Here is a 13851-nt window from a genome sequence, read left to right on the forward strand (position 1 = left end):
GAAAACATTTTCCACACGATAGCCACGCTTCAGTGGTTGTAACATTTTCAGAAGAAATTGTACCAGTGCCAGCAACTAAAGAAATGCAAACACAGATTTCTTTTTTAAAGAAGAAAAAGAGATCCCGATTCAGTTGGCAATCCGAGGGGGAAAAGGTTTCCCCTGGGGTCTCTGCCAAGGCTGCCCGGCAGCAAACAAATGCTCAGGAGGTGGCTCCCAAGGGGCGCCTGGGAGGGACTCAAACCTCTCTCTCTCTCTCTGCTGCACGGAAAGGGGGCCTGCCTTCAACCACTCAGAATATCCCTCTGGCTCCTTGGTCTGTGGGAATCCTTCTATTAAATGTCACTGCTTGAGGGAAGGAATACCCTGAAAATGACGAACTTCCCAGGAGACCTGAGAGGCAGCAAAGACAGCGCGGAGTACACACATCCTGGCTTTGAATTCTGTCTTGGCCACTTACTAGCTGGTGACCCTGGGTGAGTCACTTCACCTCTCTGTGCCAGGGTCTGCTTCTGTGAGATGAGGATAATAACAGGTTTGTTTGCAGTGAGTACTTGTGAACTGCTGGCTGGCTCACTGTAAAAGGTATGTAAGTGTGTTAAATAAATATTCAAGTCCTTTAGAAAAGGAGCCAGAGCACAAGGGGACTGGGAGGAAGGGCAAGAAAGGAAAGAGGGGCACTGGGAGGGCGTGGCGGGGGTGGAGGGCAGGAGACAGATCACCATGGAGATGCGAGGCCCTTGGTGAGTCTGCAGAGCTCCCTGGCCTTGCTGCAGCCAGCCCCTGCCCATCTTGCCAGCTCGAGACCCTGGTGTCCCTCTAGTCTCTCACCACCTCGCTCGTCACTGTGGCTCTCTTCCAGTCCCTCCAGTGCTGCTGGGTGACCCTTCCCACCTCAAGGCCTTACCCACACTGCTCCCTCTGGCCAGAACACCCTCCCCTCCCCGCCCCCCACACTTAGGGACCTACTAGTCTTCCTCTGGATCTCGGCTCAGGTAACACATTCTCAGGGAACTTCCCTGACCCACTTCCCTTCAAATCTGAGGCTCTCAGAGGTCCCTGTAGTTCTTTATGACACTTTATACAACTGTAGTTAAGTATTTATTTGCTTATTAGCATCTGTCTCCTTGAGTGGGAGCACACATTTCTCATGTTCACTCTTCCATTCCCAGATCAACAAATATTTGCGGGGTGGACGGAATGAATGAATCTTAGCATCTGGATACCATGTTATGCTGATGGCTGGACATTTTCTCAAAGATAAGATGGAGAAAAGACATTTCCCTGCTGTGTCCTGGTGATTAGTGCCAGAAAACTGATGGGAAACATTTCCATTGCCTACAAATTTCAACTGAATCAAAATTAGGCGTCTGAAGTGGTAACAATGAACTTGTTCAATTAATTCTACTTTGCTTATCCTACCGAATGTTGTCAAAAGAAATGCATTAGTTCAATAACATGGAGAAGACTGTTCTGCAGTCTACCAAGAGGCTGACTGCTACTAATGCCAAAGAAGAATGCTTCAAAATGCTCGAAAGGTGGTGCTGCTTGCTGAGGAGAGAGGGCTGTCCTGGGGGAATGTTTACTTCTGCATTTATAAGTATGAACAGAGTGGGCCACGTATTTTATTTGGTCTAAAATGGCTTCAATTTTTTTCTAAACAAATAAAATGAATCAAAGCTTTCCAAACCCATTCTTTAAAAGTCTTGTGCTCTGGGGGTGGGAATGCAAAATGGTGCAGCCACTATAGAAAACTGTATGCAGGTACCTCAAAGAATTAAAAATGGAACTACTATATGATCCAGCCATCCCTCCTCTGGGTATTTATCCAAAATAATTGAAATCAGGATCTCAAAGAGATACTAGTGCTCTCACGTTCACTGTAGCACTATCACAACGGCCAAGATATGGAAACAACCTAAATGTTCATTGACAGATAAATGGATAAATAAAATGTGGTATACACACATAATGGAATACTATTCAGCCTTAAAAAAAAAAGAAAGGAAATGCTATCATAACCTTGGATGAACATTGAGGATATTATGCTGAGTGAAATATGGCAGTCACAAAAAGACAAATACTGTATGATTCCACTTATGTAGGGCATCTAGAATAGTCATGTTCACAGAATCAAAGCGTGGAATTCAAGGGCTGGGAGGAGGAGGAAATGGGGAGTCACTAATCAGTGAGCTTAAAGTTTCAATTAAGCAAGGTGAATAAGCTGTAGGGGTCTGCTGTACAATACTGCCTTGAGTCAACAAAGCTGTACTGTCCACTTAAAAATGTGTTAAGAGGATAGATATGTTAAATGTCCTTACAACAATAAAATTAAATTTAAAAAATAGAATTAAAAAAAAAAGCTGTGACATGAAAGGTAAAAATGCGAACCAGGTAGGGCTTCCCTGGTGGCGCAGTGGTTGAGAGTCCGCCTGCCGATGCAGGGGACATGGGTTCGTGCCCCGGTCCGGGAGGATCCCACATGCCGTGGAGCGGCTGGGCCCGTAAGCCATGGCTGCTGGGCCTGCACGTCCGAAGCCTGTGCTCCGCAACGGGAGAGGCCACAGCAGTGAGAGGCCCGCGTACCGCAAAAAAAAAAGAAAAAAAAAAAAATGCGAACCAGGTAAAGGTGGGATATGGGAGTCATCTCCTGCTAAACCTACTCACAGCGGGCGGAGCTCGTGTGTGGCCCATCCTCTGGCTTCTGAGCTCGGTTAGCGCCCGGCCTTGGCCCTTCAGGCTCAACACCTCACTGCGCCCCGGAAAGCCGACCAGTAGTTACTATGCTGCATCCCACAGGAGGGATATAGGGTTGTTAAGTCTCAACAACCTTGAGCAAATAAAGCCCCCTGCAAACGTTTCAGGCAGACCATGCAGGACAGGCTCTGGGGCAGCACAGACCTCCCAGCTCTGCTGCTCAACAGCCACGCGACCCCAGGCAAGCCTCTTGGGCTCCAGGTCTCCTTAAGTGGGAAAGGTACAATGACGCCTACCTTGCAAGACTTGGGGGCATTTTCCTAGAGACTGAATGTTGACGAAGGGAGTTAGCACTGCACAGGGCACCTAGTAAGAAGTCACGGACTGTGGCTATTCTTCATCTCATGAGCTTTAGTAAATCCTGGCAAAAGCCTGAGCACTGATACCAGGAACCAATGAAGTCTGGCAGGGGGGTTCCCCTGAATGCCTAGGGGAACGGTAGGCAACAGAAAAGGATTTAATGGACCCAGAGGCACCCGGGGACCTGGAGAGAGTGCACGTGCCCCCCAGGAAGAGCAGCTGCTCTCCAGCTGAGGTCAACTGGCCAGGCGGGGAATGCGGGCCTCACATGGCTGGACCTGATTTTTCACAAGGAACTAAATTTCTGGGGTTTCCTGTGATCTACCAATTTTTATTTTTATTTATTTATTTATTTATTTAAATTTATTTATTTTATTTATTTTCCGATCTTCCCGGACCGGGGCACGAACCCGTGTCCCCTGCATTGGCAGGCGGACTCTCAACCACTGCGCCACCAGGGAAGCCCCTACCAATTTTTAAATGTGGGTAATTAGTTCCAAACGTTTTCCATCATGATGTGGCCAACAAGTATGTCTCTGGGCTGGATTCCACCCACTGGTCATCAGTTTGTGACCCCAGGGACCAAGCTTCTGGTTCACAAAGCACTTTCATAGCTATCATTTCAGTCAATCCTCACAGCAGCCCTGCTAGGTGTGCATTTGGATGACATTTTAGAAAGGTGACAACTGAGGCTCTGAAAGTTACAAAACTTTCCCAGGGCCACAAGGCTATTGAGTCATTGGGTCAGGACCGAACACAAGCTTTTCTTCAAGGCTCCAGTGATTTTTAACAGAGAAAACCCCACATGCAGAAGGAAAACGCATCCCAGTTAATCAATGAACAATGACACTGATCAACTTCCTCATTAGAAACCCTGATTTTGTCACCTGACAAATAACTAGAATATCCAAAAAAGAGAGAAATTGATTATAAAGTACTAAGAAGGAGATCTGAAAACACTGAAATCAAGCATCAAGCCCGCCTCCTGAATATCCCAGCCCCTCTTCAAAGAACTTGGGATCTGAACTTGGAAACTTCGGAGCAACTCACTTTTTGTTCTCTCAGCTTCACTAAGATATGATTCACACACCCAACAATTCACCCACTTAAAACGCACAGTTCATAGGTTGGTTGTATATTCAGAGTTGTGCAGTCATCACCACCGTCAATTTTAGAACGCTTTCATCACCCCAAAAGGGAACCCCGTACCCACGGGAGCTGGGCTGCTTTCATGGCCTGAGTCCAGAGGGACATTTCTTCTTTTTTTTTTTTTTTTTTTTTTTTTTTGCGGTATGTGGGCCTCTCACTATTGTGGCCTCTCCCATTGCAGAGCACAGGCTCCGGACGCACAGGCTCAGCGGCCATGGCTCACGGGCCCAGCCACTCCGTGGCATGTGGGATCTTCCCAGACCGGGGCATGAACCCATGTCCCCTGCATCGGCAGGCGGACTCTCAACCACTGCACCACCAGGGAAGCCCAGAGGGACATTTCTTAAAGTGTGGTCCTAGGACCACCTACACCTGACTTGATGAGGGAGCTTTCAAAAATGCTGGTTCAGAGGCCAATCCCACCTACTGAGTGAGACTCTCAGTGGGGAGGCGGGGATGGGACAAAGCAAGACTCTATTTTAAAACGCATCCCCGATTCCTATGTACATCTGGCTTCATCAGGAGCCGACCCGTTTTGTGCCTGGACCTTGTTACAACCTGGTGACGCCTATGCACAACTCAGAGTACTATTTTTAATGCAGAAAATAACATATGTAAGACTACAAAGGCAATCAATTATGCTAAAATACAGTTGTCAAAATATTTTTCCAATGTATTTGTTATACTGTAATCTATTACTTCTTGGTGAAGTAATGATGGGCCTAATAACTACTGCATTTTTAAAGGAAGGAAACACGTAGACGATCTTCTGAAATAACTTTCACACCTGAAACGTGATATAAACATAGCGTTGATTATTTTCCTGACAAAGTCCCAGCTACCGCAACTGGTACTGTGGCTCTTTGCCTGTGATTCACAATGAAGCAAAAGGCTAAACTTCACTGAGGTTTGTGAAAAACAACAACAACAAAACAAAACAAAACACAAAAACCTTTTTTTTTCTCATCTAAATTCGTGGTTGCCCTGCCAGAAACCCTGGGGTAGGTGGACCCCAGGTTAAGAACCCCAACTAGGGTGAAGGTCCTAATGCTGGATCCTGGGAGTGGCCTTGATTCCTTCCAGCCCAAGCCTGACTTCTCATCTCCTATATTCCACGAGAAACCCCAGCATCTTCCAACAATATCCCCTTCGACTTTTACTATCTTGTTGCGGTTTCTGGTACTTGCCATCAAAATAACACCACCATTACCTTTTTAAGTGTTTACTATGCGCTAAGGCACTGCTCTAACCATATACGTACATTTGCTCACCTAATCATCACAGCAACCTAGAGATGTAGATACTCTTACTATTTCCATTTTGTAAATGAGTAAACTGCATCCTGGTAATGTTACATAATCACCTGAAACTCAGAGCTGGAAGGAAGGGGAGCTGGGTTTCTACCTTAGGTGTCTTGGTCCGGAGGCCTGAGCCCTCACCACTAAGTGATACCCCCTCGACCATATAGAGAGCCTAGACTACATACCCTGGACACAGAATGAACAGAAAACACATTGAAAAATTCAAACATCTGACTAGAAAACCAATACAGGTATAGACAGAACATCCCTGCACTTTTAGGACTAAGAATGTATGTAAAACAGGTCAAAGAAAGACATCACCTACAGGTCTTCTGGGGAAACATACCGGAACTATTAACAAAGTAGAAAAGAAATTGCAGAGGAATTCCAGAAGGAATGATTCTGAGGGCCGCATCTTTCCGTCAATATTAATCATCTTTGGAACTTCTGGAACGAGGCTTATAGCGGCTTTGAAAAAGGCATCAGCTGCAAGACAGAAGAAAAGTCCGTGTATGAGAACGTTGAAAACTTCAGGGTCTGCTTCTTCTTCACACGGCCTGGAAGTCCGGCCACACCGAGGGCTCAAGACAGCTGGCGAGTCCTGGAAGAGGGTTTCTGCACCGTGATCGACTCGTTGGAACGTTCGCTTGAGAGGGTGCTGCCGCCTCCCAGCTCTCCTCTTCCCCCCTTTCCTCCTTTGAGCGATTTGGCTCAGAGAACCTCAAACTGACTTCAGATAATACGTGAAAAAAGCACGTGGCAAATTGTTACAGAGGGCATAGAAGTCACAGTTGCCTGTACTGAAGGCTTCACCTGAACTGGTTCAGTGAACCATCTGGTTCACCACAGGAGGAAAGTGCTGTCCGCAGCCCACTTCACAGGTAGGAAATGAGGTGTGGAACGAGAAGTGCCCGGTCCTACCACAGGGCCTGTGTATGCGGGAGGGTCCAGCCGTGGTGGTGGAGCCCAGGTTCAAGCTCTGGTTTGTCTGAATATGCTCTAACGCACACTGTATTTGTTAAAGAAATAACAATGGAAATGCCTGAAGGAATGTGTACGCGCGCACACGCGCACGCACGCACACACACACACACACACACACACACACACACACACACACACGGCTTTAAAGACTTCTGATTAGGTGACAGTTCCGGAGAATCATTTGGAAAGTGAAGACACTTTACGAACTATGAAACAGACTATAAAACAAGAAGACCTCCAAGGGTGAGAGGGAGGAAAGAAGGGGAAGAGGGAGAGAGGAGGGATGGAGAGGAAGGGGGAGGTGAGAGAGAGGGAGTAACAGGAGGACACAGCCGGTGGCGGGAGGAACTAGTGTGTTGGTGGGAGCGTAGATGGAGAGGGAGAAGGAGAGGTCTTTCTAGAACTGCCTAAGTACTAACCATGAGAAAGAGCCTCAGGGTCAGAACAGACAGAACACTGACCTGACAAACGAAATTTTAAACTACCCGACAAGATCAAACATTTACATGGTTCAAATACACTTCCACTCCGCAACGGCTTGCAGTGATGCACACAGAACAGTGCTCTGGTCTGCAGCACCCCGAGTTAAAACCAGAAGCCCCTCCAGCACAGCAGAGGAGCAGATGCAACAACAAATGCCCACAGCCGGAAACAGAGGCTGGCCCTTAACGAGAAGAGTCTGCGACTGAAACTGGAGAGTGGGGTAGTGACTTCTCTGCCTTCTTCAAAAGAAAAAACCACAGTATGGAAAGACACTGATATCAGGGTTTACTACATAAAGTTACCTCTGCTCCAGGAGCTTCCCTCCCAGGACCCCGAACTCACACCCGTACCGCATTCACCTAAGCACAGTTATTAAGCTCCAGCTGTGAACTGGCACTCTCCCGGGCATCGTGGGCACGCATGGGAAAACAGGGGGCAAGAGTTGACAACACAAGTGTGGTGATGAGCCCAACGTGATCACACTAATTAATACCTATCTGCTGGGAGCCTGTCGTATGCTCTGCTCTAAGGGGGACACAAAGCAGCTGATCCTGTCTTGATATAGGGGCTCTGGTAGATAAACCTCCCAGAAAGATGCAGGGTCTTCCATCTTGGCCTACAGACAGTAGTAAATGGCACTATTCATGGAAACCAGAGGAACTCCTAGGCCCTATCTTAAGATAATTAACATTCTCAGTCCTCAAGCAGTCCTATGGGGAAGGTACAATTATTTCCACGCCCAGATGATGAACAAAGCTCAAAAGTTGAGTGGCCAGGTGAGAGTAGCCCAGGGATGTTAAAAGACTGAGCTGAGCAGAGTTTAAAGGCCATCACCAGCACTGAGCAACACAGTCAGATGTGTGTTTTTTAAAAGAAACACAAGTCTACAAATAACAGATATGATAAGGGGTTTATAACCAGAATACACAAAGACATTCTACAACAATGGAAAAAAACAAGTAACCTGACTAAAGGTTACCCTGAATAGACATTTGTCCACAGAAAATACACAAATGGACATTAAGCACATGGAAGATGCTCAACATCATTCATCATGAGAGAAATGCAAATCAAAACCACCAGGAGAGGGACTTCCCTGGTGGCGCAGTGGTTAAGAATCCGCCAGCCAATGCAGGGGTCACGGGTTCCAGCCCTGGTCTGGGAAGATCCCACAGGCCGCGGAGCAACTAAACCCATGCACCACAACTACTGAGCTCTCATGCCACAAGTACTGAAGCCCACACACCTAGAGCCTGTGCTCTGCAACAAGAGAAGCCACCGCAATGAGAAGCCCACGCACCACAACAAAGAGTAGCCCCCGCTCGCCACAACTAGAGAAAGCCCGCACGCAGCAATGAAGACCCAACGCAGCCAAAAATAAATAAAATAAATTTATTAAAAAAGAAAAACCACCATGAGATATCATCTCACACCCATGAGAATGGCCACTATGAAAAAAAAGAGTAAATAACAAGTATTGGCAAAGATGTAAAGAAACTGGAATCTCTGTGTACTGCTGGTGGGAATCCAAACTGGTGCAGTTGCTGTGGAAAATAGCTTGGTGGTTCCTCAAGTTAAACACAGAATTACCATCTGCCAGCGATTCCACTTCTAGGTGTATACCGCAAAGAAATGAAAGCAGGGACTCAAACAGGTGCTTGTACACGAATGCTCACAGCAGCATTATTCACAAGAGCCAAAAGATGAAAACAACCCAAGTGTCTGTCCATCAAAGAACAGATAAGCAAAACATGGTACATACATACAAAGGAGTATTACTCAGCCTTAAAAAGGAAGGAAATGCTGACATGTGCTATAAATATGAACAAACCTTGAAAACGTTATGCTAAATGAAATAGGTCAGGCAAAAGGACAAACACTGTCTAACTCCACTGGTATGAGGTAGTCAGAGTGGTCAAATTCAGAGAGATAAAGTAGAATGGGAAGGCGGGAACAGAGGTATTATTTAATGGGTACAGAGTTTCATTCTCTTTGGGATGATGAAAAAGTTCTGGAAATGGATGGTGCTGACGGTTGCACAGCACTGTGAATGTACTTAAAGCCACTGAAGTGTACACTCAAAAATGGTTACAATGGTAAATTTTATGTTGTGTGAACTTAACCACAATACGAAAATAAGAAACTGAGCTGAGCCTACCCTTGACCTCACCCCCTAGAGCACAGGCAGGCCTGGACTCCACCAGGTCTGGTGTCTTTCTCCTGGCTCTATAGGCACTGCTTTCCGGTGAAGACATTAAGTCCATTATCAAACAAAGTGAAGAAAGAGCCTTTCTCGGCGGAAATTAAAATTCTGCTCAGAACAACCTGAAAGACCATTTATGTATTCTATTTATGTGTTTGTTACCAAGTGGCCCTGAGAAAGGTGCCTATTATTATGGCTCATTAAAGAGGGACCCACTTTGTGCCGGGTGCCCTACTCCTCCCAGCCACCCTGCTCAGTTCCCATTCCAAAGGAGGGAGTGAAAAGAAACAGTTATTTAAGCATTGAGGCAGGAAATGTTTCAAAGCAGATTTTTATTTCTATCCTCGGAAGACTTGCCCCATATATAAAATCTTGTCTGGGAGACCTTTCAATTTTGTCTTAGTAATTAGAACTCAAATCCTACTGTGTATGAAAACAGTTTTTCCTCATAGAGTTCAGAATAATCATGCCAATATCATATAACATTTTTTAAAAATTGAAGTTGGTTTATAACACTGTATGTTTCACATGTACGACATTATATTTCTATTTCTATATACCCTACAGCACATAACACTTTATTTGTGGCTATTAAAAGCCACAGAAGACAATTACAGATAAAATGGGTTACATTGTTTTTTCTAAAAAAGACTTCTAGAAAAAGGAGAAATCAGATTCCAATTCATAAAGACTATTATCCTTTTTCCACTGGGGGAAGGAAAAAGCATGTATCAATCTATGCACTGGCTTCCCCATGCTATGCATTCCTCCATCTGAATCTTCTGAGGTTTCAAGGAACGGCTAGATTTATTTTCCATATTCCATCTTAAAAAAAAAATAAAACAAACAAAAAACCCCACTCAAGCCTGGCTGACCTCAGCCCAGAGTTCGTCCTGTTTAAGATCCTTTTTCTTGGGGTGCTGACTGCTCTGCAGAGAGGCATTCTGCCGCTGTTCCCTGCACAGTGGTCAACACGTCCTTCAGTGCTTCTGGGCGCTGGGTGGAAGACAAACAGCCACAGTAAGAGGGACTGGGCTACTACTGGAGACGGTGTTTTCCAAAATAGCTTGAGCATAACAATCATAGAGATCCTGTGAAAACACAGACCCCCAGGCCCCCAAACATTGCTGATGGGAATGGAACATGGTAAAGCCACTTCGCAAACTAATTTGGCAGTTCCTCCAACTCTACATGCATGCGGCGTATATGCGTACATACACGCGACAATATGGATGAGCCTTGAAATCATTATGCTAAATGAGTGGAGCCAGTCATAAAAGATCTGCATTGTAAGATTCCATTTATATGAAATGACTGGAATGGGCAAATCCATCAAAACAAAACGGAGATTGGTGGCTGGGGGAAGCTTGTGGGAGGGGGAACGGGGTGTGACTGCCTAATGGATTCGGGGTTTTCTTTTGGGGAGGTGGAAATATTCTGTAATTACTGACGATGATCACACAACTCTGAATATACTAAAAACCACTGAACTGTACTCTTTAAAAGGAGGGATTTTATGATACATGAATCATGTCTCAATAAAGCTGTTATTTAAAAAATATATATGGGTTCCCAGGCCCCACCTTAAATGTATTAAACCAGACTATCCATGACAGAGACTCGGAAATCTAACTTTAAAAAAATATTTACCTTTGAATAGGCAACAGAGTCACATGATTTTAAATTCCAAAGGCAACACTCCTTCTCACTCCGGTCCCTGGCCATCCAGTTTCCCTTCCCAGAGGCAAAGAGGATTACCTGCTGCTTGGGTATGCTTCTAAGCGTACAGAAACAAATACATTTTCCCTTTCTTTGCTTCTCTTTCTGCAGAGTTAATATATGGTAGACACCATTTTGCAACTCCTCCCCAACCACTCAACAACATGTCTTGGAGATTAATCTATCATGCATATAAAGTACAACTTCATTCTCTTTTATAGCTACAAAGTGGAATCTGGCCCATTTCCTTTTTTCTTCCAATTTTTTTTAAGAGGTAAAAGGCATATAACATAAAATTTACCATCTTAATCAACTGATCCTTTTTTTTTTAAACAAGCTTCTCCGGTGAATTTTATGATTCAACAGGTTTGAGAAAAATTGTTCTAAATCCTTCAGCTAAATGCAGAATATGACTTTCCAACAGCAAATGGCACATTCTGAAAGGTTTAATCTGGAGACATTCAGCAAGAAGCAAACAGAGGTAGTCAGTAATAATGAAATTCAGCCAGGGCAGGCTACCATCATTTCACATATGAGTAAGGGCCAGGGAGGCTTGTTAGACAATTATCACAGAACTTCAGATAATTTTCTGTCAGAGATTTCAGGTTTTCCTGTTTCCCAATCTGGGCAGTTTCAAAGGGTCTGCAGAACATGAAAGGAGGATGATATTCTAGAAACCTCAGGACATGAAGAAATCAAACACACCCAAAACACAAAGCCACTAAAACTACAGAATGGTCACCAAGATATATGTCACTAGCAAACCCTGGGAGAGAATGAAAATCAGGGATCAGTTGAAGGTACTAAGTAAACTAGGTATGTTGGGATTATCTGGATTACCCATGCTGCCTAGCTACTGTAAACAACTGGGCCAATGGTTCTCCTTAGATGAAGGTATTTTGTATCAACTCAGCTCGATTGGAGAAAAACTGCAAACAACCTGACCATAAGAGACCAGTTAAAGAAATTATTGTACTGCCACACCATAGAAATGATATAGCTAATAAAGAAAATAAGGTACGTTGATATGTTTTGATGTATAATACAGATTATCTATGATATATTAAGTACAAAATGTTATACAACTGCATACAGTATGATCCTATTTTTACAAGAAAAAAATATATATATATTTAGGTAGATGCATAAAGAAAGGGAGGCAGTATAACGCCAAGCTATTAAGTGTGTTATAGAGTGGCAGCTGAGAGCGAAGGAAACCGGGTTCTTTCATGTACTGCTAGGTTACTATTTTGGAATTTTTATTTATAAATTTCCCCAAATAATTTTTCTTTAGCAAAGTCAATACAAGTTTATTATAAAATTTTCAATCACAGAAATGTACAAAACAGAAAGGGTAGTGGGATACATAGGCAGGATGGTCAAAGGGGGTTTCTGAGGAGTAGCCCCTTCCTTCTTTACCAGAGCAGGGAAGGCGGGAATGAGACTGGGGAAGGGCTACTGTGGACTGTGGCACTCCTGCTGCCCTCAGGGATGCCCACCCTCCTCATGTACATAAAGCAAGGCACTAAGTTGAGGGGGGCACACATCTTCCAGGGCCCCAGGGACTGCACTGCAACCCACAGCCTATGTGCCAGGAAGGTTCCTCTCTGATTATCTGCTCTACAAATGGAGTCACACATAGCTCTCTAGACAGCTTCACTTGCATGGAACCTTCTTCTCAAGGCTTTAAAAGGTTTTGTTCACCCTGTGCTCTGAGGTCTCTTCCAGCTCCCGTAGAAAACTTGAGGGGCCAGCGGCCTCCCACACATATGCCCACCTGAGGAGCCCCACTGCTGTCTGTTGTGCGCTGAAGCTCTGCATATGTCTCTGAACAACAGGGTTCCATGTTCTAAGAGACAAAAATATCAGTCAATTGGACAACTGTCAGTTTCAAAATGCTCAGAATTAAGATGCCGGTTGCTCACTGTCTGTAGGAGCAAAAAACTAGAAAAAGTCCAAATATTTTTCAATAAGAGTTAGGGGAAAAAATCGGGGGGGGGGATGGTTGGGGAAATACTTTATAGCCCATCCCCTCGCCAAAAAAAAGAAATAGGGTACTGAATAGTCATTACAAAGAATAGAGTGGTGGATCTATTAATACATGTATTAACATGGTGGGCAGGAAGGGGGTAGGAGGAGAGAGGCCAAGATAAGCAAAAAAAGCAAGTTGAAAAACACTAGGGAAGACACATTCCCATTTCTGAGATGGGGGGCAGTGTGTATTTATATAAGAATATAGACAGATGGGTAGGACAGAAGAGCAGAGGAAAGAGGCAGACAGCATATGAGAATGGAAGCGTATTTTTTAATGTATACATAGAAGAAAAAAATCAAGAGAAATATACTAACTGAACAGTGGATACTTTTTAGAGGTGAGCAGACAGAGTGGATTACTGGTGACTTTACTTGGAGGCTTTTTATTTAAGATCTACATTTCTGTATTGTTAGAATTTTTTTCAAATGAGCATGAAATATTAAAATAAAAATCATTAAGATTTAAATGCGCTCCATACATGATAAAACTCAGATTTAACTGTGATCTCTGAGAGTAAGTTCATCCTTCTGTGTCCTTGGCATTTGTTGATATAGAAGATGATTCAGTACATGAATCATAAGAGACGGTCAAGAAGTGATAACCCAGACCACCTTCAGAGGTAGCGTTTTATTTTTTAAATAACGCATTAGGTCAGTGCTAATGGAAACCTTTACTACTTGTCAGTCATAAACTCCCAGGCTAAACAAGACCTCACAGTAATCCACTCCACCCCATTCCCAGAACTTCAGTCATCGTATGTCCTCCTGGACAACTCAGAAGGACAACTGTCCTAATCCAGGGAACTCCAGGAAAGGAAACATCACATTTCTTAAAACAAAATGTCATGAGTGGTTGAAAGACTCCCGTCCCTTGAATATACCTTATTAAAGCAGGGCTCAGGCTACAAGTACTATTCACTC

The 13851-nt window shown here is 44.3% G+C and overlaps 1 protein-coding gene across 6 annotated transcripts in view; it reads right to left on the minus strand.

Annotated features, from left to right (window-relative positions):
• VPS35L (VPS35 endosomal protein sorting factor like) overlaps positions 1–13851 on the minus strand; it is a 128846-nt gene that overhangs the window by 18264 nt on the left and 96731 nt on the right. For 3 of the 6 annotated variants that reach the window (XM_089896076.1, XM_022552283.2, XM_089896075.1), the window contains 2 exons: positions 12674–12745; positions 5854–5993 (listed from right to left, as the gene is read on the minus strand). The exons of 1 other annotated variant lie outside the window; for it this stretch is intronic. In XM_089896076.1, coding sequence (XP_089752202.1) covers positions 5854–5993; positions 12674–12745 — 212 coding nt within the window. The remainder of the gene's footprint in view (positions 1–5853; positions 5994–12673; positions 12746–13851) is intronic. 2 more of the 6 variants (XM_022552287.2, XM_089896073.1) reach the window with 1 other exon arrangement.

The sequence above is a fragment of the Delphinapterus leucas genome, chromosome 15, assembly GCF_059928025.1.
Source record: "Delphinapterus leucas isolate spDelLeu-1000000601 "Yukka" chromosome 15, BTC_Dleu_Yukka2, whole genome shotgun sequence".
NCBI lineage: Eukaryota > Metazoa > Chordata > Mammalia > Artiodactyla > Monodontidae > Delphinapterus > Delphinapterus leucas.